General features: G+C 48.6%; 5 protein-coding genes and 1 non-coding gene across 6 annotated transcripts; 3 read left to right on the top strand and 3 right to left on the bottom strand.

Annotated features, from left to right (window-relative positions):
* Positions 1–19: 19 nt before the first annotated feature.
* LOC132263218 (V-type proton ATPase subunit d) lies at positions 20–1,703 on the bottom strand. Its single transcript, XM_059762876.1, has 2 exons — positions 1,454–1,703; positions 20–1,217 (listed from the first exon to the last, which is right to left on the bottom strand). The coding sequence occupies exons 1-2, from the start codon at positions 1,572–1,574 to the stop codon at positions 292–294; spliced, it is 1,047 nt and encodes a 348-aa protein (XP_059618859.1). The 5' UTR covers positions 1,575–1,703; the 3' UTR covers positions 20–291.
* A 183-nt stretch (positions 1,704–1,886) lies between these two features.
* On the top strand, positions 1,887–2,096 carry LOC132263591 (small nucleolar RNA U3). The gene has a single exon (XR_009468499.1). It is a non-coding gene; the product is annotated as a small nucleolar RNA U3 (small nucleolar RNA).
* Positions 2,097–2,126: 30 nt separating this feature from the next.
* LOC132261796 (WD repeat and FYVE domain-containing protein 3) lies at positions 2,127–17,226 on the bottom strand. The gene is made up of 13 exons (XM_059760767.1): positions 17,020–17,226; positions 13,181–13,981; positions 12,603–12,789; positions 6,570–12,540; positions 5,015–6,504; positions 4,660–4,954; positions 4,416–4,601; positions 4,115–4,348; positions 3,861–4,052; positions 3,433–3,790; positions 3,227–3,370; positions 2,915–3,164; positions 2,127–2,850 (listed from the first exon to the last, which is right to left on the bottom strand). Exons 2-13 carry the CDS (start codon positions 13,974–13,976, stop codon positions 2,685–2,687), a joined length of 10,269 nt encoding a protein of 3,422 aa, XP_059616750.1. The 5' UTR covers positions 13,977–13,981; positions 17,020–17,226; the 3' UTR covers positions 2,127–2,684.
* On the top strand, positions 14,518–15,492 carry LOC132262523 (ras-like GTP-binding protein RhoL). Its single transcript, XM_059761802.1, has 4 exons — positions 14,518–14,636; positions 14,689–14,803; positions 14,866–15,031; positions 15,317–15,492. Exons 1-4 carry the CDS (start codon positions 14,518–14,520, stop codon positions 15,490–15,492), a joined length of 576 nt encoding a protein of 191 aa, XP_059617785.1.
* A 132-nt stretch (positions 17,227–17,358) lies between the features above and the next one.
* On the top strand, positions 17,359–19,817 carry LOC132262083 (RING finger and SPRY domain-containing protein 1-like). The gene is made up of 4 exons (XM_059761220.1): positions 17,359–17,969; positions 18,287–19,309; positions 19,373–19,636; positions 19,703–19,817. Exons 1-4 carry the CDS (start codon positions 17,797–17,799, stop codon positions 19,800–19,802), a joined length of 1,560 nt encoding a protein of 519 aa, XP_059617203.1. The 5' UTR covers positions 17,359–17,796; the 3' UTR covers positions 19,803–19,817.
* An 88-nt stretch (positions 19,818–19,905) lies between these two features.
* LOC132262084 (uncharacterized) lies at positions 19,906–23,614 on the bottom strand. Its single transcript, XM_059761221.1, has 4 exons — positions 23,444–23,614; positions 22,718–23,149; positions 21,438–21,803; positions 19,906–21,364 (listed from the first exon to the last, which is right to left on the bottom strand). The coding sequence occupies exons 1-4, from the start codon at positions 23,508–23,510 to the stop codon at positions 21,243–21,245; spliced, it is 987 nt and encodes a 328-aa protein (XP_059617204.1). The 5' UTR covers positions 23,511–23,614; the 3' UTR covers positions 19,906–21,242.
* Positions 23,615–23,640: the final 26 nt, after the last annotated feature.

Here is a 23,640-nt window from a genome sequence, read left to right as displayed (position 1 = left end):
AAATTCCCAGATAAACACATTTTGTCCACTAAATTTTGCACATATCTTGCCTTTATTGATGACGATAACCGCTGTACATCTCACCGCAACAGCGTCAACAATCAACTAAACGATAAATACATTTTATATACATTCTTCTCTAATACTGGGCGGTCCTGGAGGAGCCCAGAGCCACTCCTTGGAAAGAAAACCCATAATGTACACACTTATTATCCGGCATAAAGAGACAAAAATACCTAAGAGGGGGGGATATAGAGGAATGTGAGCCCCCGTGCGCGCGCGATGACAAATTTAGAAGATCGGGATGTAGTTGTCGATCTTGGTGCGGTGCTTCTGGGCCACGCACTCGGCAATCCACACGATGTTGCGGCACTCCTGCTCCTTCAGCTTCAGATACGAGTAGAACACACCGTAGTGGAACTGCTGGATGAACGCGAACACGTTCAGCTTCACCTCGTGCTCGAAGAACTTGTCCTCCAGCGTCTTCTCGCCCGGATTGTTGCCGGAGCCGTCGAACAGGGCGGCGTACTCCGCATAGTACTCCGCCACGGCCTTCACCTGCTCGTAGTCATCGGCCCTGGCCAGAGCGGCCAGACCATCGGGATTCATGCGGCCGCAGCGCGGATACAGCTTCGCCCTGTCGTCCTTGGACAGCTCCGTGCCGAACGAGTTGATCGTGATGATGATGGCGCGGCGATCCGCCTCGAAGGCCAGGATCTCGCACATCACGTCCGCCGTGGTGCCGCCGGTCTTCTTGCAGAAGTCATAGAAGGCCTCCAGGTAGGCCTTGTACAGCGTGTTCCGGATGATCTCGATGTTCATCTCGTCGAGGTCCTGCTCGGAGATGCAGTCGACGAAGAAGGGCGCCAGGGGCGTGTCCACCAGCACGGCATTGTACAGCTCGGCCGGCGTCGCGGCCACATGGATGGCCTCCATCTGCTCGAAGCTGCCCAGCGGGTGGCACTTGGGGATGAGCTCCGAAATGGGGCGCTGGTGCAGCGTGCCCGTGATCAGGAGGATGATGTTGTCGATCATGTAGCTGTACGTGATGAAGTCCAGGAACGTGGACAGAGGCTCCACGGCGTGATTCCTCATGTGCTGGAACTCAATCACGAGCTTCTCGCGCAGCTTGTCATCGATCACGGACACCGTGAGCGGAGAGGGCTCGTTGGCCAGGAACTGACCATAATCCGTGCCCTGGAGATGAAGCTTCAGGTCTGTGGGAGAGAAAGGATTCATCAGACATTCGAAAAGCAGCTGGAAAAGGTCGCGAAAGACAGAGAAATCTGGGAAAAAACCCCAAGGACACTCCCTCACGAGATCAACTCAATTTCCCCCCACAAAAACCCATTCGGGAGTTGAGAATCCCACTTCAAAACCTCCCCAGATGGTCTCTACATTGGAATTGGGTGGAAAAGAGCAGAAAGTGGGCAGGAAAATGGTGGAAACTCACCCTCCAGGGTCTCGCACTGGACCAAATTGAGGTAGTCGGACTGCTTGAGGATTCCGCACTTGAAGCCACGGCACAGTCCCTCCAGGTAGCCCCCGTCGATGTTGAACATGAAGCCCGTCATTTTCAGGACACTCAGCACACGAAATCACCAAAAAAGATCACAAGAGTGGCCTCACAAGACCAAATTTTCCGCGAGCCAGAAGAATTATCAAAATGTCATATGACCTGCGATTGCGATACCAGTCGCCGAGAGCGCTGCCTCCGTTCGGGAACGAAAATTGCCGAACAAATTGGTGCTTTTTTGGCCTTTTGACGCTCATAGCGACCTCTGTGAAAAGTTGTGCTTTGAATACTTTTCGTCGACGAGAGTATACTTCATGAGCACAACACAGGAAGGAGAATTACAAGAGCCGAGACGATGTGTTGAACGGACAAGACTATACTTCACAGGATCATTTCTGTAGTTTGTCTTCATCAATCGTTAGTCCTATTTGGGTGGCGATTCAAGCCGCGATGATGCTATGCAGCGTAGCGTCTCGTCTGGAGCGTGAAAAGGACGGCGAGAAGGCCTTCGGGCTCTTCTCATCCGTCGTTGAAGATCGCTCGCGCTTCGGCGCGAAGGACGCGACGCAGGCTGAGTGGCAAAATTTTAAAACACCTTTTAAACACCTAAGAGAAAAAGACATTCTATCTTTGTATAGATATTTGTCAATTTATTGTATTATCTGCTCTCCTTCTCCGTTTTTGTATATATACCACATTTTGTAAAATAAAAAAAATCACAATAAATAAATATTCCTCTTTAGCTACAGAGAGAGATGAGGATTTTACAGTAGGATGAAAAGATATTGGATATAGATTTTGCCTAAATCTCTCGCTCTCCCGACGCGCGCGCGTCTTCAACACACACACGAGGAGAACACCAAGTTTATACACTTTTTATCTTCTTCTTCATGCACTACTCAATGAATTTCCCTTTCATCTACATTGTACAATTACATTACACAATCTCCTGTGCCTCTTCTTTTCTCTCTAGAGCCTACAATCATTTCACTAAATACTCAATATTGGAGTTTCTTTCCATCTTTACACAGTTTGTATAAATACTTTTGGTTTTTTTTTTCTTCATCAAACTACTCAATCTAACATTGCAACTATAATCTCATGTCTTCGACTGTGTTTTTTTTTAGGGATTCCTACAAGGGAATTCTCTCCCTCTTTTCCCATTCATCTATGATGCCTCGCTGGACTGCTTGAGAGCTGTGTAGCAATTCTGACACACTCTCACCGGCTTCAGGATGCGCAACCGAGAAATCTCCGACTCGAAGCGACTGCACTTGTTGCAGAACACCTGCCCGCAATTCCTGCAGTGATGCTTTCTCTCGTATAAAGTGAACCTGAGCGAAAAGACACACAATTAAAGCCTCTTAACATTCCCAATCACCATTCAGAGAGCCTCACCGAACGCTACAGTTGATGCACTGATCAGCGCCTTCGTCCTTCAGCCAGTGATCTGCCATGCTGCGCCCTGGCTGCTCACAGACACTCCAGGAGAAGAGCCTGCCACGAGCGTCGCCCACGTACAGCGTCCGGTGATCCTTGGACACTGCCAAGGAAGTGATACTCGCCGGTTCTGTGTTATCCTTGCGATCGTACGCCGTGTGCATGGTGAGCTTTGAGCGGAAGAGCAGCTGTCGTTGCCACTTGAAGCCTGCAAAAATCCCAGAAATCAATTCCAAATCCTTTTTATAACCACATTATTAAATACTTCACCTGATCTGAGAGTGTTTTGTGTGGATTTCTTCACTGATTCATTGTCAATCACCACAAAAGATCCTGTAATACTCGTCTCTGACTTACTCGGTCGAATCCCTCTCGACTGCTCCTCACCACTGTCACCATTCTTCCCGGAAGTCTCTGCAAAAGCATCTAAAGATGAGTATTTGCAGTGCAAATCCCACTTCCAATATTTCTCTCACCATTCTTGACATCCGCACTCAAATCCGCCTCTTCATCTTTAAACTCATGCAGCGACTTGGCCGCTGAAATGCTGTGCTTCTTCCTCATCGGCGGCACAGGCGGATCATCATCTCGAATGCTGGGCGTTTCAGTGTCACTACAATCCTCCTTCTCAGCCTCAAAGCGCTTCGACGTCTCCTTGACACTGTCGCAAGCCTCAGAGATGCTGCTCTCACTCGGTGACTTGTCAATTCCACCGCTGCACTCTTCGCTGATCTGCTTTATCAAATTCGTATCCTCCTTCTGACTCTTCACTGCCTTCGTCTCGCTCACCTTCTTCTCCTCAATTGGGATCTGCACATACTCCATCGACCACATCTAGAAGCAGGAGAGAAAGTGCAGAAGGAATTGTGAGATTGGCCAGAGAAAAAAGGCAATGGAAACTCACTCTCACAACTCCATCTGTTGATCCTGTTATTATCACATTCTGCTGATCCCACTCGCGCTTCGAGGAGAACGCCACGCACAGAATCTGCTGCATTCGATCAATGCTCCCAATGCTGGTGTTCACATTGGCCAGAGCGTGTCCGTTGATGGACCAGATGTACAGCCAAGTGGCTGAACAAGTGGCAATGTCTCCCTGCAGGAAAAAGAGCACAAAATGAGCCGATTTGAACTCTTCACACCAAGTCAACAACTCACCGTGAGTTCATTCACGCACACGGCCGCCACAACGCCCACGTGATCTCTCAGCTGGCGCACGAAAGTGTACCTGGCCATGTCCCAGATGATCGCCGTGCCGTCTCTCGACCCGGAAACAATCACATTGAACGCCGGACTGGCGGCCAGACAAGTGATGGCATCCGTGTGGCCGTGCAAGGATTGCTTGAGAGCCAACATTTTCTTCCTGGAGTCAAACTCCCACACAGTCACGACCTGTGATCACAAGAACAGCCATTTCAGCAAGTTTATCAAAGTGAGAAACTATGCCCAGAAAGCTTACAGAGCTCGTTCCCGCTGTGATTATTGTCCTGGCATTCGGACAGGCGCACGTGAGAATCTCCCCAAAGTTCTGAGCCACCGTTTCGCAAACGAACAACACCCTGTCCGACTCGTAAATCCCTATCCTGAGGGAGTGATCAGCAAATCCCCATGCGATGTACTTCGTGTAAGACGGAGGCATTAATACCTGCAATTGAAAGATCTCAATAACAATCATTCACGTGAAAATGGCTGCAGATCATCACCTTATTCTGCTCCACAGCCAACACTGTCTTATCAGGCTGAATTATCTGTCCAACAGGACCCTTTAGCTCCTTGATAGGCTGCAGACTGGGCTTCAGATTGTCCAGATTGTGGAAGAAGAGCTTGTCCGACTGCAAAATCGTTGTGCCCGGCAGAAGAGGAGTCGGATCGATGACGCCGTGCTTGGAATTGGTCATCTTCTTGCTTGGATGAGGCTTCTTGAACAACTGCTTCGGGATTTGCCCGAAATTGTTGATGAATCCAATGGTGGCGTTCTTCTTCAGCGGATCATCAATGCTGCAAACAAAGAGAGTGTTAAGATCGTTGAATCTTTCCGAGTAAAGCAATCTTCCTCACTTGTAAATGTCCACATTGCCCTCGTAGAAGAGATGATGGAACACATTCACCGCATCCACAGCGGCTGGTCCTTGTTGCTTGTAGCCAAAGATCAAGTCTATCCACTGATGGAGATTCTGACTCACATAATCACACTCCAGCGCTTGTCTGTGCATCCTGATAAACTCCCGCGGATCATCCTTTGCCCACGGCGGCAGAATTATGTCACCCAAACTCTCGCCATTCTGCTTCGTGCCCAGATCGAAGTTGTTGGCATTGGCCAGGAACTCTGGCAGATAGAAGAACTCAGGAATCAATTCCTTCACATCTGCCATGTTGTACTTGGACGCCGACAGCCACGCCTCCTTCACGCTGTGGAACATCCTGTCGGCCAGATCAAAGTGGCCGCCCTGGAGGCGCAGGAAGTGCTGCGTGAAGGGCTCCAGGCGCACCAAGTAGCTGCAGACAATCATGGCTGAGCTGTAGTGTGTGCCATAGTGATATGGCGGCGTCTCACCCTGCGGATCATCCCATTCCTTGTAGCGCTTCTGGAACTGCTCCAGTCTCTCGCCCGATTGCGCCCCCATCGGCTTCGAGAAGTCCCTGAAGCTCGCCGGATTGGCGAAGTCAATCTCATCGGACTCATAGTCGGCCAGGATCCAGGGGAACACAGGATACTGCATGAGATCATTGTAGGAACGCCCGGCCAGCGTGTTCAAATGCATCAGATACTGGAAATTGGAGATCTCGCCTCTCACCCAGCGCTGCGTCACTGACGTCTCGCCAATCAGACTGCTGAAGATCCCCGAAGTCTGTTCCACACTCGCCGTCCTCTTCTGCCCAGCCACCGATTGCTGCGCACTGTCAGCAATGGACGTGGCCGTGGACATGAATCTCTGGTACACCTTGTTGCGCACCTTCCGCGGAAAGCTCAGCAGATAATTCCTGCCATCGCCAGAGAACACCTCAAGAGCAATCGGCTGCAGCAGATATCGCCTCTTGTGCACCTCCCGGATGTCCTCGTAGGAGAACTTTGAGCACTGCCTGATTGTCTGCGAACGCCTCGGACTGCCCGGATTGGGCAAGATGGGATCATAAGCGCGCACGGGAATGGAATCAATGTCCCTGATCTCCCTGTTCTTCAGCAGCGTGAATCCATCCACAATGTAGCAGTGCTCCTTGCCAAACAGCAGCAATCCCTCAGTCGTGTCCAATCCCTGAATTCTGGCGCATCTGAACATGTGAGAGATCTTCTCCTGCTCCTCCAGCATTCGCAGCAGTGTCTGATTGTCCGACACATGGGACACTTCCTCCTCCTCCTCGTCAATATCCTCACCAGGCTCACTCTGACTACGCTCCAGCACCGCCGGAACATCCACAGACATCTGGTTATCCAACCTCTGACCGTCAAACAGCGACTCCATCTCACACAGCACACGAGGCGTTTGCTGGCAATATTGAGAGTGCAGTTTACTATCGAAGCTCGTGGCCACTTTGTATTTCAATTGACGCTGAAAGCACAAAAGACACAGAATTAGCATCTCCAGATTTCTCTCTCCTCTCTAAATATACTCACATTGTCAGGCAGCTCCAGTTCTGGCCGATATGGATAGTGAAAGTAGAACATATCGTTCCTCATAGTCTTCTTGCGCATCCTGTGCGGCCCCTCAGTCGAATCCAACACCCACTTTTCCAGCGATGTGCCCTTCACCGGGCCCCACAGTCCTCTCTCCCTCGTCAGTTCCGTCTCCGATTGAATCCACTCCTGATACACATAGCGCCGGATGTGCTGCATCATCTGATTGTGCTGAGCATAGCGAATGTCCCAGAGATCACGCACCAAGCCCACATTCACGGCCGTCCACTGGAATGCCTTCACGCGCGACAGTTGGCTCTTTGTCCGCACATAATCCTCCTTCTTCACCTTCGTCCGGCTGGCCAATCGCGTCAATCCACCCGTGACCTTCTGTATTTTCGACTGGATCTGATTGTGGAACTCCCAGGGAACACGATAAGTGGCCTTTCGCTCACTCTCAACATAGTTAAACCACAGTTTTGTGGCTGCCTCAACAATTTGCTCCCTGGTAATTGTCAGATCCGGCGCTTTAGCATTATTTGCCGGCGGTGTGAGTGTGATCTTGAAGACCTCCTCAATTGCCGGCTTCTTGCACACATACAACTCTTCCCACACGCGAAAAGCCGCTCCCGCAATCAAATTCTTCCCCTGATGTTGATTGAGTAAATCATCCCGCGACTCTATCATCTCATTAGTCGGATTCACATGCCAAGTGGTTGTCCTGCCGGCTGTTCCTTGTTCCAGCAGGATCTTCATGTCCGACGTCAGCTGCAGCAGACAATATGTTAAACATCCGATAAAGTCCAGCTCATGATTGCCCGCACCGAAGATCAGCAAGCGATTCGTGGTTAACTTGTGCAGGGCTTCCAGTACAGCCATCTGATCGGCCACAGACTCCGTCGGACGCGACAGCAAGTAGAGAATTGTCCTGTTGAGTGAGTGATGAAGCTGTTCCAGCGACAGCGATGAAGATCTCCTCTTCGCCTGACCAATGAGCTTCACGATGAAGTCAAAGATCTCATGAGGATCCTTGTTCAGACATCCCTGCCACAGTTTATCCACAATGCGCGCCGTGACGTAGAAAACATTCGGCACAATGTTCTGAATGTGACTCTGAAGCAGTGGAACAATGGGCAGAGCCGCTTGCTCGCCCACCAGAACATCAGCCGCCAGCAGATGATCCATCAGGGCTGATATGATCTCAGTCTGGAACTCAACTTGCTGTGTCAAATCACTGAAATCCGGTGAAGAATCCAGCACGAGATCCACAACAGGAGATGCTTTGCCAGTGGCCGAGAGACTCATGGAATCCACAATGATCACTCTGAGGAAGTCTATGATGAACTTCCTCACGGGATGTTTGGTGAGAGAACTCTCCTGTGTGGGCGGAATCATCACCATCACACCACACAGTTGCTCCTCCGTTGGACTATTCGGTCCGGATTCACCCTCAAACTTCCCCTCGGGAAAGAGAATTCCCGACAACGAGTTAATCACATCTCCAGACATTACGACTGGCATGAAGTCCGGCAGATTGTGATAGAGTGAGAAGAGAACTTGGATTATTGTCACAGGATGATTCTTCAGCCACTCCAGCGTCGTGTCTGTGTGCACAATCCGTCGCACCATGGACAGGAGGACACACACTGCCTCCGGACATAGACTGACCTTTGGTCCAATTGATCCTATGGAGGCCTGAGTGACTGTTCCGCCCCAGAGAAAGGCCCACACCTTGTCCAAGTCCAGATTCTTATGATCCGAAGCGAGAGACTTCACCGGCTGTCCCATAATCAGAGCAATCAGAAGAAAGTACAACTCCGGGATCTCCAAATGCTGCGGCAGAAGCCACTCTAAGTACTGAAATCCCGGCACATGCAGCACACCAATCTTCACCTCGGGCGCCAGCTGAGTGGGCAGCACCGCGCCCGGCTGGATCATTGAGCTGGTGTTGACGGGCGAAGACGTGGCCAGCTGACTGGACGCCAGCACAGACATGCTCTTGTTCTGCGACACGATGTCCGTGTGCCTCAAGTAGCCACCATTGTGAGTGCCATCGCGGAATCGTCCAATTATTGTCTCATTAGCGCACAGCACAATAAGTATTCGCATGGACCACACGACACTCGACGGATGGATCTGGCTCTGCTGGAACAGCATCAGCCAATCCAGGCCCAACACCTTGGAGATGTCATCACAGATGATGGTGTTCACTGTGTTCCTCGCGGTGAAGAGAAGCCCATGCAGCATTGTCAGGCATCGATTCCTCACCACGAGACTCCTCACAGTTGTATTGTCCTTTGCATCACGACTCTCTGCACCCAACACCACACTCCGCTCCGCATCCACAGACTCCGGTGGTAAGCGTGCGGCAATGAACTGCCCAAACAGCAGCAGATCCGCATGCCTTGGCTGTCCACCGAGCAGAATGGACAGCAAGGCGAAGAGAATATCCGTCGTGGGCTCATCGTGGATGTCAAATATGATGTGCAACAGCTTCATCACCAGCTGCAGATCCCTCATGATCTTGATATTCGTCCTCTTCTCACTCGACTCCGAGGCCAATTGCACCAAATGCTCCAACAGTGAGCGCAACAGCCCATTGGGACTCCCTTGCCACACCTCCAGATCACAGAGCAAGTCCTGGAAGGCCGTCACATTGGGTATCGCCGATGTCTCCTGTCCACTATTCACCGTTCCCACCAGACTAAACGTGAGATGAAGGATGTGAGAGTTGAGCAGGTTTTTCTTCTTCTTGAAGAACATTCCCAGCGTCTGATAGCCTCTCTTCCTATCCATCTCACTCTGTGTGGCTCGATTGCTCCTCACCACACACGTCAGCGCCTTCACGCCCGCATACAGACTCTCCACGTCCTGCGCCATCCCGATTATCCCCAGCAGAATGCTGCATCCGCCCACAGTCTCAATCATCGCAGACACTGGATGCGGACTGAAGACTCTCACGCCTAGATAACCCACAAGAACTCCACCCAGAGATCTTGCCGGTCCAGCCAAGTGTCCGGCAGAGTTGTGAAGTATCCGAATGGGTGTGGCATTCTCATGGGAACTCATGCCCAATTGCTTCGCTATCGTCTTATTGTCCGCTCGACTGTACACCTTCCTGATCTTGGCCAGAGTCAACTGGGAAATGGCTTTGGCGTTGAGACCAAACATCACTCTCTCCTCCGGAATCAACGGTCCCAGAGGTTCAAGTTGCTTCCTCACCTGCGGCGCCTGAAGGGATCCCATGTAGTGCGGACCGAGATTGAAGATAGTCACCACCATTTGTGGACTAATCACATCCTCCATGAGATGACACACGCCCTGCTTCCAACACAGACGAGAGTATCGCCGCCAGGCCGGCGGAGTGCCGATGAAAGCGTAAACTGAAGTGGCTACGGTGAGATTTGCAGCTCCAGCTCCTGGATTCTGCGAGATGAAGTGAAGCTTTTGCGTGTGCATGTGCTGTCCGTCAAGGAAGAGGGAGAAACTGGAGTTCTTGAGCACCGCCCTATTCAGCACCACAACCAAATGATGCCACTGACCCTCGTGCAGCAGATCCGGACACCAAATCCTCGCCCCACTGTCACCAGTGCCATCGGGCTCCCACTCCCCAGCATTCGGTGGGACAATGGTCTCCTGCGTCGAAACAATGATGGCCTTGTCTCTCGCCGACAGGAGTAAAGTCAGGCAGACCAGATTGTCCTCTCGCACGTTATTCACCGTCCTGACCAGCGTCAAGAGTCTCACGCAGTGCGGATCTGTTCGTGGATCTGAGAATTTGTCCACACAGAACCACGTGGAGTACGACAGTCCAGATTGTGGCGGAAAGATCCTGTCTCCAGCTCCAATTCCTCCAATGGTGTTCGTGTCAATATTCCCACCAATATTGGGCGCTTGCGGAGCGATGCTGGGCAGGAAGATGCTCGCAAATCCCTCGGACGACATGTCCATCTCAATGAAGGGCGGCAGAGTGCAGGATCCATGAGCACGGAAGTCTCTCGGTGTGGTCATAGACACGAGTGTCTTGATGCGCGTCAGAGGAACTGATCCGCCCGATTTGTAGGCAGCCTTGAAGTCCGGACTGTGACAGTGCAGCGGAGCGCCAAGCCTGAGGAATGCTCTCAACTCTGCCGGCTGCAGCGCCTGAGCAGCTAAGCGCTCGAGAATGTATTGAAGTGGAATGTGCAGGAGATTTTGCTCATCATTCAGTGGATTTGTGCCCAACTTCAGCAGCATTCCCGCCAGGCCAGCCTCACACATGATCTGCTGATTTCTCTCACTCCTCACCAGACTCTTCACCACCTCCGACATGTAGATCTGGAGGGCATAGCTGATGTCCACCTCCGTTTCACACTCAATTGACGGCAAGAGTTGCAGCATGCACAGCACAACGCCCGGATGCACAATCAGAGGCTCCGGCGGCTGTTGACTGAGATTCAGACTCTGAATGGAACTGCGAATGTCACCTGACTTTGCCACAATCTTCGCCACCTTCTGCTGACCACTCTGGGCCAGAATTCCCACAACTCCACTCAAATTAGGCTTATCAAAGTTATCAATAGCAATGTCATAGAGCAATCTGTAGATCAGACATGCGAGGATCAGCGACAGAGGCACATCCTGCTTCAATTCAGGCTCCAACACGTTCCCAATGAAGATTGTGTGGAAATATCCTTGATATTCTTCAAGATTCGTGGGCGCTGATATGGATTCCAGGTGGGTTTTCGTGCCGAAACATCCAAGGAGTCGCAGTGTATCACAGAAGGATGTGCTGCAGATCTCCTGATGGAAGAATTTCGCATTCGCCGGCTCAAAGCGCATCGCCGTGGCCAAAGTCTGACACACAATATTGAGCAACTGCAGCAGAGTTGAAAATTCTATCTCCTCTTCACTCCCCTTCGACTGGACAACACTGCCCAGCACTCCGTCCAGTGACACAAACACACTCGTCACATAGACAAAGCCACCCACTTTCCGGAAGATTGTCCTCGTGCGATGACTGTCTCTCAGGCATCCCAGCAGTATTTTGAGGATCTGAATCTTCAGCTGGATCTTATTTGACGGCGCCGAATGCATTGTGCTGAGGATGAAGAGCATATCGTCATCACCACCAGCGGATAAGATCAACTCCCGAATGATGCCGAGAATGGCTTCGCGACAGTGACCAAACTTCACCATGTCATGGACACACTTGGCTCCGCCACTCTCCCGGAAAACATTCGCATTGGCATTGTTGGCATTGAGAAGGATTGTCAGGGCATTCATGATCATTCGTCCAAGAGTTTCGCTGGTATTTCCCTCCATTGCCTCCTTCAGATCATCCTCCACACTGCGTCCATGCTCTCCAATGTGCTTCATGAGGAACGTCTCATAGCGCTGCAGACAGGCGACAAACACCTCGAGAATTCCCACCTCTCGATAAGCATCCTTGAAGACATTGTTGTGCTTGAGTATGTTGAGTAGTGTCTTCATGCACGAAATACTACAGTCCACTGAGAGATTGCTCTTCAGCAAAATTGACATTGATATCAACTCCTTGCACGGCACAAAATTCAGCTGAAACACAATAAATTCCAGCAACTCGAAGAACTTCTCCTGAATCTCCGGACTCTTGGCATGAATCTTCTCCGTGAATTGACACAAGGTGTTCTGTGACTCGAGTATGAAGTAATTGGCATTGTCCGAGTGATAGACACTCGAGATGGCATCCAGGATGTTGCAACAGAGTGGAGTGGAGTTGGATTTGAGGAAGATTGTCTGCAGCACTTGAAAAGCATGAACATTCCTTATGCAAGTGCCTCGTGATGAAGTCTGGGGCATCGTGAAGCCCTGCATTTGGAACAGTGAGCCAGATTGATTGAGATTAGGCCTCAATTCCAGATAGCCACACATGCACAGTGAGGCAATCATCAGCACTAAATTTCTAATTGCCGCCTGAGCTTCGGAATTCTTCTGTCTCTCACCATCCAGCCTGGCAAAAGACAAGGCTTGAGTACACGACAAAAAACATCTCAATGAACAGCATAAACTCACTTGATGATGAAATCCGCCAGAAATCCGTACCCTTGACATGCTCTGAAGTCCTCAAGGAGAGTCTGTGACACTTCACTGGAGTCCTTGAGGAAGCAGAACACCGCCACCAGCATCTCCACCACTTCCAGAGGCGTCAATTGTGGCACTCGCTGCATATTGTCGATGCACAGGGCGACGCATCCTTTTGCTGGAAACATTCAATATACAATTTCCATTGATTTTCCCCAGCAATTCAGCATGAATGAAGTCGACACAGAGTCACGAAATAGCAATTGAATAAATAAAGACTTCCCCTTTTTTACTGCCTCACAAATGAGCAAAATTATGAGTGAGAAAATTGATTATTTATATCACGACACCCTTTTGGAGACTTTTCAAACAATTTACTGCCACCCAAATTGCCAAATAAATGTTATTTTTAACCTCTTTTTCACCCCAACAATCTCTCTCGCGGCAAATTTCCGCAGATAAAGACTTAATAGAATCACTTAAGTCTAATCTCAACAATGAATCTTGATGAGAAAATTGATTTTTCAGTCCATGTCAATTAGTCAACTGCACATTTTTCCACAACTTACAGTGAATGTAGGACACAACAGGCTCCGTTAGTCCGTGCCTTGAGAGAGTTGTCAGGACTTCCGCAGCGGATTTCCGCCACATCACATTGTGTGGTGGACATTGAGATGTAATGGCGGAGAAGAGCAGTGTTAAGTCATCCATTCTGGCCAACTCTTCCGCCGGATATGGATAAGAGCAGAGCTTCACCAGCACCTGCACGAAGATCTTCTGCAGAAGGATTCTCCGCTCGCGCGGCGTGAATTCACTGCCATCATCCAGATCTGCCACCTCCTCCGGAATCTCCGGCAGATCGAAGAACAGATAGAGACACTTGACGAGCGTCGACGGCACAGAGGCAGTTGTCATCACCTGAATCAGCGACGCATCGCCCACGGCGAGCAAATTGAGCGCCGACAGCAGCATCCAGCCATTGCTGGACTCCTCGCTGTTCTCAATCTCGAAGAACTTCACAATGGCAATGGAAGCCGCCTCGGTGCTCTGATTGGACGCCCTCCGTCGAATCTCCGACACCATCAGCCGCGACACTTGCTGGGCAAAGGCCAAGATGTCCCAGAACTGCTCATTCATCTCCGCCGAATTCGTGGAGCCGAAGACTTTGCAGAACAGCGGCAGCATGTTGTACAGCTTGAAGTCACGCTCGGACTCACTGAGCGCCTCCTTGGGATGGGTGTACTCATTGAAGAGCTTCTTGAGATGCATGAGGCCCAGTTCGGTGTGATTGGAGGACTCTAGAGACAGTTCACCGGAGCTGTCACTGGCGACAGCTCCACTCCTCAATTTCCGCATAATGTTCATCGTGCCTGTTGAGGCAAGAGTAGAAAGAAAGAAAGGAAATCCAGTGAAAATCTATCCGCTATTGACAATAAATCGCTGATACGCGTCTATAAACTAAAAAGAAAAGCTGTGGTATGAGAAGAGGGAAAAGCACACAAAGAGAGAAAAATCCATTGAAATGAAAGACAGCACAGAGGAGAGTCTCTGTCAATGGGATTCTTTTCACTTGCGGGCATCGCTTGACTCACACGCTCTCTCTGTTCACATTGACAGTCTAGCTATATGGATTTGCCTAAATTGAGGGAAATTTCTCGAAGCTCCGCCCATTTCTAAGCCACTCCCACTAAAACCAGCCTCCTCTCAATTAGTCATGAAATTTCGCGAATCTGATATCATTTTACGTTGAAAATCATTAATTCATTTCAAAAGTCCAATACATATCCCAATTTCAAACCGATAAGATTGCAATTATACAAATAGGAACAGATAAAAAAAAACGATAAGATACAAGACCAAAATAGTAGACTTTCAAGTAACGATTAGCCTTAGTTGTTTGCAAGGTATGTCGCTGATCAGAAGTGTTAAACACTTTGTCATTGTTGGAGATGGAAGAGTTGGAAAAACGACGCTTTTGTTCACCTACACTAACGGCTTCTACCAGGAATCCACCGTGCCCACAATGTAAGTGAGTGAATTACGGCTTAGCTAATGATCTAACAAATCCTTTCTCCAGTTATGATCGCGAAGAAACGAGCGTGAGGTTCAATGGTGAAGATTATCCGGTTCAATTTCACGATACAGCCGGTCAAGAAGACTACGAAAGTGCCAGTAGATTTGCATATTCAGTTGTAAGTCAGTGCAAAGTAGAAAATATCATCATAAAAAACAACTAAACTAACTCTTTATTAAGGCAGATGTCATAATTCTCTGCTATGCCGTCCCAGAGAGGATTTCATTTGAAAATATCGAGCTCAAGTGGATTCCCAAGATCATAAAAGCGAGACCAAATGTGCCAATAGTGCTTGTTGGAACCAAACATGATGTTAAAACACCCAATTTTGTCTCCGTACGCGAAGGTGAGGCTCTTAAGAGGAGAATAAAGGCAAACACTCTTATCTTAACGTCCGCAAAGACTGGAAAGAACGTTGAAAAAGTCATTCAAGAGGCACTGGAGGCTTCATTCACTGGAAAGATTGTGGAAAAGAGGAAATGTTGCTGCTTCTGCTGAACTCTTCGTGACTTGTGGAGTTTATAAGAAATTTTTATGATATCAACGATTAAAGAAATTCCCAGAACATGTATTTTTAACATAGAAGTCTATCTAATCTTAGTCTGAGATATGACAATAATCCCCTTGCCAGCCACAAAGACTGCTAATTCGGCCAATTCAGTTCCAGTGAAACTCTCGTTAAGGATGGGTGAAATTGGGGATTTTAAGCACATTGTTCTCGTTGGTGATGGACAAGTTGGCAAGACTTCACTTGTGTACGCCTTCAAGAATGGATATTTCACGGAATCCTACATTCCTACAATGTAAGTCTCGCAAGAAGTGTCTTATCTTCTAAGAAATTGATTAATTCAACCCTTTTTCCAAAAGCTACGACGTAGAGCCCTTCGTAATGACTCTGAATGAGAAGAAATACCTTGTAAAGGTTCACGATACAGCCGGTCAAGAGGAGTTCCAGCGACTTAGACAAGTTGTCTACGATCTCGTGAGTGCATGAATATTTTAAACATACAAAAAACTGTTCATAAATCCCTCCAAATCAATCGTTATTGCAGGCGGACGTCTTCATTCTCTGCTATTCCATCCCAGATAGATTTTCTTTCGACAACATCTCTCTCGTGTGGAGCAAAGAACTGCGCAAAGCCAAACCAAACGTCCCAATCATCCTCGTGGGCACCAAAGAGGATCAGAAACTCCGATCCTCTGTCAGCTTAGAGGAGGCAGAAGACATTTTGGTGAAGATTAGGGCAAACAAAGTGATTGAGAGCTCAGCAAAGACGCTTAAGAACACCGAAGAAGTGTTCATGGAAGCCCTCAGGGCAACAGAAACCGGGATTCTGCGGCAGAAGAGACACACTTGTGTTTGTTGGTGCGGAAAAACTTAATAAAATCCTGTGGGCAAACAGAAAAGCGACTAAGAATTGCCATAAGGCTTCGCTTTACGCGCTTCAATTTTCACAATATTTACTCTCTTTCCTTCCCAAATCTTCCCTACTCTGTCCGCCACCCCTACACAACCTGTAATTGAATTAGACACGTGGAAAATTGCTGGAAAATTAATTTCAATCGATTTTTTTTCTCTGATTTCCCACCCAAGAAATCAATCTTTCGGGCAATTCTTCACGCCTTTTCCAACCTCTCAGGCGCCTATTTACTCAATTAAACATTCCCACTACCCTTCGCCGCCCCACAAAAGGGGGGTTTTCCCGTGGAAAAGCCAGAATGAGGGGGTTTTATCGATCTGCACGCAACGGAGGTCCATCGTTCCTCTCTCTCTCCTGTGTTTCTCAATGAAAGCCAATCTGTCCAATTGAAATGCTTCATGACTGCCCAACTGGGGACTTCACTGAGTATTTCTCAGGCATTTTGCGTGGGTGTCACGAATTAAAATGCTGAATAATTAATTTTTTCGCGACGAACATGGCTTTGTTTGTTTTCACTGCCACAGCTTTGCTTCACTTCGTCACTCAATATCTCGACCACTGGTGCGATAAAGGCCACAAATAGTGATCTGGTTTCCCCACTGGGACTCTCATGAATGAATTAAGTGTAGAAATTGATAAGAATTCGCAGAGAATCGGGGCAAAAAGCGTGGTTTTCCCAGAAATTCCTCCTCCTTTCGCGAGTTGTGGGGTGGAAAAAGAAAGATGTCTCCACCAGCGAGGGGCTCCCATTGAGTCTCACGCACGCTTTCCAATCGATTTTTCCACCCAACGCACAAAGCGGAAGTCTCAATGCCCACTCGGACAGACACAGGAAGTATTAATTTGCAGATTTCAACAAAAATTGCCACTAAATCCCGCCTTTTAGTCACTTTTCTCAGCACTTTTCCTTTACCTCACAGAGTTGCTCCTGCAGTCGCGTGAGGAAAACACCTATTTTCGGAATGATTCAGCGTATCTGCGGGTATCCTTCAGCGGAACTCTAATGAGGGAACTGTTTTTCACATGTTTACACACTTTTCACTCACATCTTGCCACATTTTCCACGGGAAAAGTGCCACTGAACAGAAACTTTTCACCACATCTCTCACAGCGATTGATTTTTCACAACTTCTGCCTTGCCAGATGAACAGCGTGAAGAGAGTTGCTGACTCTGACAACAACACTGCGAAGAATATTTGTGTAAAGTAATATAAACTATATTTTCTGCGTGTGAGTTCTGGGATATGTAGGATGAAAATGTTTTATCTATCATGTCTGGATCGTCTGGACATTCTGTGGGGGAAAATTAATTGAAAAATGTCAATGTTTTCTTCTTTCAACGGATCAGCGCAGTGTTGAAAGACGCAGTGAAGTTGGTCGCAATTGCAGTGTTGACAATCGCTGTCTGTCATTTTGTTCGTTCGTGAGATTTCAAGTGGCCTAAAAAGTGAAAATTCTCTGGGAAAGCCCGAGTATAAGGCCTCACAACACCCATGACAACTCCCCAAGTGCCCCGCGCGTCCGGACAGTGCGAAAAAGCCAGTGGCAGTGCGTGATAAGGGGCCCCAGTAGGGCGCCAAGCAGATTTCGAAATAGGTTTCTCCGCGGAGTTGCTCCATTTCTTGCGTGTTTTCCGTGCCGTGAAAGTCAGGTATTTCCAGGGAGAAACCACGAGTCGTGGCTGTGAGAGATGGGCGTATGCCTGTGCAAGGACAAGAGCAGTGACAGTGCCAATGAGGAGTCCATGGACGCGAGTGAGACACGAACTGATGGGCGCAGGACGTGCCACAAGCACTCCCTGTCCGAGACCGTGGATCGCCTCATCCGGGAGACCCTGGACGTCATTGGCGAGATAGTGGAGAAGTGAGTTCATGGTCCAGCGATAAGGTCCAGTGGAAAGGGATGGCGTAGAGGCGATGGGAATTGCTTGAAATGCAATGTTTACAAATGAGCACAAAGGGCAGGTCATTGAGAGAAACCGATGCTTCTCTTCCTCTTGGCTTCTGAGAAGTCTGAGAATGCTGGCCATAAAAGTGTGTTATGTGTGTGGTTTATGGCGAAATACCTCGATAAGCCCTGGGGGATAACGATTATTATATTAGCAGTAGTTATTTTATGACTCCCACCTTGTGAAATTCTCCCTGAATTACTCATGGTCACTTCATGGGCTTTTTTTCCAGCGAACCCGAACCGCCGGCGTCGATGATGCAACTGCACGACATCACGGAGCGCCCCTCGGGCTGGCTGCAGCTGGTGAAGAGTCTGATCAGCGTGGTGCCGCTGGAGCACCCGATGGGGCCCAACGTGATCCTGCTGCTGCTGGACGACAGCCCGCTGCCGACGAAGGAATCCATGCTGCAGACGGCCGACATGATCCCGCAGTTCTCGCACGGGAGGAGTTTCGCGCGGCGAAACAGGAACTTCTGCGTGATCCTCGGGTGTCTCGCCGAGCGGCTGGCCGGGCCGAATAGCGTCTCCATTCTCTCGGACAGCACACTGAAGTATCTGCTGGGCAATCTGGAGGAGGGCACGAATCCCGATGTGATGATCTTCTCGCTGATTGCGCTGGAGAAGTTCGCGCAGACGAGCGAGAACAAGGCCACAATCAAGCACAGCCTCAAGCTGCTGTCCAGCAATCCTCTCGTGGCGCTCGAGAGGCACGTGAACTCTCGAGACTTCCTCATGCGCCAAGTGGGCTTCTGTGCGCGCTGGTGTCTGGACAACTACTTCACACTGGAGTCCAGGCAGTACTCGTACGAGATGGTGGATCTCAGCGCCGTGAATGTGATGCTGAACACGAAAGACGTGAGTGAGTATCTCAAGATCTCGCCAGACGGCCTGGAGGCGCGCTGCGACGCGTACAGCTTCGAGAGTGTGCGCTGCACGTTCCAAGTGCACGCCGGCTGCTGGTACTACGAAGTGACAATCATCACGCCGGGCGTGATGCAGATCGGCTGGGCGACGAAGGAGTCCAAGTTCCTGAGTCGCGAGGGATACGGCATCGGCGATGATCCGCACTCGATGGCCTTCGATGGGTGTCGGCAGTTGATCTGGTACAACGCGCAATCCATGCCGCACGACTTCCCGCGCTGGCAGGCGGGCTCCATTCTGGGCTGTCTGCTGGATCTCGACAATCAGGAGATTGTCTTCAGTCTGGACGGTGTGGAGAGTAAAGTCTTCAAGCAGGTCTTCAGGAGTGTCAAGTGAGTAGACTGAAAAAGGTATTTCTTAGGCGGATCTTAACGGCTTTTTCTGCACACTTTCAGGGAGGGATTCTTCGCTGCCGCTTCCTTCATGTCCTTCCAGCAGTGTCGTTTCAATTTCGGCGCCACACCCTTTCGCTATCCGCCCAAGAAGCGTCCTGGCGTGAAGAATTTCAACGACTTCGCCCAACTGAGTCCGCACGACAAGATTGTTCTTCCGCGTCACATCTTCCTGGACCAGCTGAGGCGGCTCAGCGTCAAAGAAGACTCCTGCTCTCTGTGTGTGGACGAGAAGGCGACAGTGCAAATCGAGCCGTGCAAGCATCGGTGAGGAATATTGGCAACCCAAAGAGAAAAGCAACATCCTGAATGATTCTGTGCTTGATTTTCCAGGGGTTTCTGCTCCAAATGCGTCACTCAATTGCGCTTCTGCCCAATGTGCAGAGGCGAAATACTCGATACCATTCAGGAGACATCCTCAGAAGGTGCTTAGCATCGTGGACGGACGACTGTGTCACAGGAGAACCCCCTTTCGCTGTGTCTTACAAGAATCACTGTACATACAAGATTATTCTCTTATTCTCTTTTTTCTAAAAAAAAAAGTGTTATAGAAAATAAAAGGGCTTTCTGGGTCTGTAAAAGGAAAACTAAATAACATGGAGAAGCAAAATGTGGCATAAAATCACGAGGGGGGAAAATATACATCGATAAGATCAAAAAAAAAAATATGGAACTGTAATTAAAAACCAAAATAACGACGTTGACATCCATAAAGAACAATGAATGAGGCGATTTAGGTAGGAATATTAAATATTTTCTCTGTTCTTTCTCTTATTTTTTTTTTGGTACACAACGCTTTATGTATTATAAACACTCGTTTATGTATATTTATAGTAAAAGTAAAATTTACATGAGCAGAAAGAAAGTTTATCTTGTTTTATATCATTTTCAAAAATCGTACAGCGAGAGATTAAAAACAATAATAATATTGCTGATAAGGTGGAAAAAGTTGTGTGCGCGTCATCGAAAGAAAACATTTCTAATTAGATTTGTTATGTTTTTTTCTTTTCTTCTTACTGAAATCTCTGGATTAATTAAAATCTCTTGGAGAAGAGATTCAAGTACAGCTAGTTTTTATGGAAAAAATGTCTTCAGTTTTTCTCTTCACCTTCGTTTCTCAACTATAATTATACATAGAGTTTTAATGCATTGATAAAGATTGCAACGAATTTCTTTATATGTTTTTTTTCTTCTTTTAAGTACATTTTATCATCTGATTTTTCATTCTCATCCCTTCCTTAATACTCTTATTCTTTACCAAAACAAAAAAAGAAATAATAATCGTCACGTGTTTTGTATCATCGATAGATATTAATTATTATTTTACGTCCTAACTAAACGAAAGACATGGAATTTTTCATTCTTGACTCAGTTTTGTTCATCATTTCTTGTCTTAATACACATAAATTATAAAAAAAAATCACGTCATAAATTCCTCCTCTCGTAAACACTTTTTTTTCCTTTCTTAAATCTTCCTCAGGAGGAGCACAGAAAACAAATAAATATAGAAAAACAAGAGATTTTACAATTTACATTGTTCAAAGCGAAAAAAACCTCTTTTCAAATTCATTTCTCCATTTTCCAAATTTCTCCCCTTTTTCTCTTCTTCTTCTCTTTCTATTCTTTCTGATTATATCAAAATTTTGGATAAATATTCTTTTTTTTTCTTCTTCTTGTCTCTCTTTGCTTCTTGACTACATTTTGAAGGAGGAAAAAGCATGGAAATATGTCGTCATCATTCTCTTCTCTTCTAGTATGAAATTGCTAAAAAATGTGTGTGTTTTTGTGTTTCTCTTAAATGGTATAAAATTGGATTTCTTATTCATCTCCACACACTTTTTCTTTTCTTCAACGCTGCTGCAGCTGCTGTTCTTTAAGCTGTTGGGAGATTTCGTTGGCCATTCTCGTGATTATCCGTGATTCGGGTCACGTCAAACTCATACAGAGTCTGAAGGGGAACGTGAAGCAATTCCACAACTTGGGTGAAATTTGGCTCTGCAAAAAGACACACAAAAGAGCTTAAGAAACTGCTCATAATTGTCTCATCACAAGAAGATGAAGAACTCACCATTCTCCGGCGTGATCACGCCGTGCCTGATGAGGAAGTCAATCACCACCGGGCAGCTCGTTGTCTTGAAGTCCGGCGAGAAGAGGCGCTCGTAGCACTCCTTGGCCGGCAGCAGCTCGAACGCCTGCACCTCGCCATCCGAGTTGCTGGGCACAAAGTCCGCGGGCAGCTCGAGATCAAACACAAACTCCGTGTTGGGAAACAGGCCGCGCTCGCTCTCGAAGAAGAAGCTCACGCAGCCGGCGGACACGAGATTCCGCGTGAGGTGCTCCGGAATGGAGGCCTCCTCGGCCGCCTCCTTCACGGCCGTCTCCTTAATCCCGTAGCCCACGGACAGGCCGCCGCCCACCATGTTGTCCCACTTGCCTGGCCGGACGCGCAGAGCGCACGGAAAGAGAGAGAGAGAGAGCGCGCGTTAATTTTTATCGATGGATGACCTTTGGAAAGTGACGCCAAATTGCAGCGCGCGATTCATCAACTCGAGGACATTGGCAAATGGCAAGGTTTGCACTGTGCGAATTCAACCAGATTCATCCCATGAATCAATTTGCAACTCAATAAAAACAGAGGCGTAGCGATCAATGAAGGCAAAGAAGAAAAATTGGGGCGGAGCTTCACGATGGGCGTGATTTAGGGAATTTCAAGCTCTTTGATCAGCTTTCGAAGACAAAATATGTGATTATTTAGGCTTAAAGTCTCTAAAAATAGTGCTAAAATGAGCTGCAAAAATAAAATCCGAATAAGAATTAACGATTAATCTTTAAATCAAAGATAAAAACCATTTAAATAGCCGCATATTTCTTGAAGCACAAGTTTTTACATCGAATTCAACACTCAAAATGAAGCTCGAGATTCAAATTTGCTCCCAAAATGCCACAAAACCCCGTGAATTATGAAGTGTTCGACATTTCTGTTCGTTTGCAAATTCCAACAAAATTCACACTACGCCACTGATAATTATGAAAGGCAATTGGACAATTGTCGTCGGATTAAAGCATTCTTGCAGACCTCAATCTGTAAAAAAGCCATATCGAAACTGTTCATCACACAAATCCCTATTGATTTCCCCACTGATCCAGTTCCACAACCAGTTCAATACGCTTTCGTCACACTCATCGGCTGCCGATAAGAGCACAATTGGGAGAGATGCAAGTCCGGAGCCGCCTTGCGAAATGCCTCTCCGGCGGCCGACGCACGCCACTTGCATCAGCCTCAATTGAGAGATAAGCCACACACACGGGGGGAGGCTTATCTCGAGCCGCGCGCGCTTGGGAACTCACCTGGCCACGTCTGTTTGGTGTCCGAGCGCTGCTGCAGCCATATGCAGAGCCCCCGGCTGGGGTGCTTCACGTAGCCATTGATGTCCACGCCGTAGTTCCTCACGCCGAACAGGCATGTGGCCGAGCGGTCCATCTTGAGGAGCGCCAAGTGCTTCGCCTTCACCTCGTAGAACTCATCGCGCCAGCCCTTGAGGGCCACGAACACGTCCATCTCGCGCAGCTCCCGCAGCACCCGGTCCACGTGCCGCGAGCGCTCTGTGTAGTCCCGGAAGGCGGGGTTAAGTTCCACATAGCCGGCGTACTCCTCCGCCTCGAGCTGCCGGATGCTGAAGACGTTGGGGTATCTGGCCAGCTGCTTCACCACGTCCTGTCGCACCAGACCCACCTGCCGCCCGTCCACCACGAAGGGGCGGCAGTTGCGCTGGGGCAAGCCTGCAAGCGGCGGAGGAGAATCAATCAAGCGGCCCAAGGCTGGCAGCTCAGGGACCCCCGACGGGCGGAGGTCACTGCACTGCGGCTGTGTCGTCTCTCGCGACTGACCCCCAAAAAACGGGGTCAATTGCTAATCACCCATCGCAGCGCGGTGGGAAAGTCCTCCCGCAGGGCCCAAGAGGCGCCGAGGGGTGGTGTGAAGACGGGAAAATGCGGGGAAAAGTGGGAAAAACCACCCCAAAGTGGGCGAGAGGAAGCGGACAAAAGAATCTCTGCGGCCGCATGAAAACTCACCTTCCAGATAGAAGATGTTGAACTTCCTGGCCAGCGAGAGCAGTCGCGATATATTTTCACCAGCCATTGTGGCGGATATTGGCAATGCGGGGCTTTTTTGCGCAATTTTCACAATTCACTCTCGAGAAAACTGACGATTTTGTTTTGACACACGGCGACGACAGCGCTGGCGGTGAGTGATATTCGCAAAATGCTCG

This window comes from Phlebotomus argentipes, unplaced genomic scaffold (assembly GCF_947086385.1).
Source record: "Phlebotomus argentipes unplaced genomic scaffold, Phlebotomus argentipes genome assembly contig_15, whole genome shotgun sequence".
In the NCBI taxonomy this organism is placed as follows: Eukaryota; Metazoa; Arthropoda; class Insecta; order Diptera; family Psychodidae; genus Phlebotomus; species Phlebotomus argentipes.
This window is presented reverse-complemented; position numbering and strand designations above follow the sequence as displayed.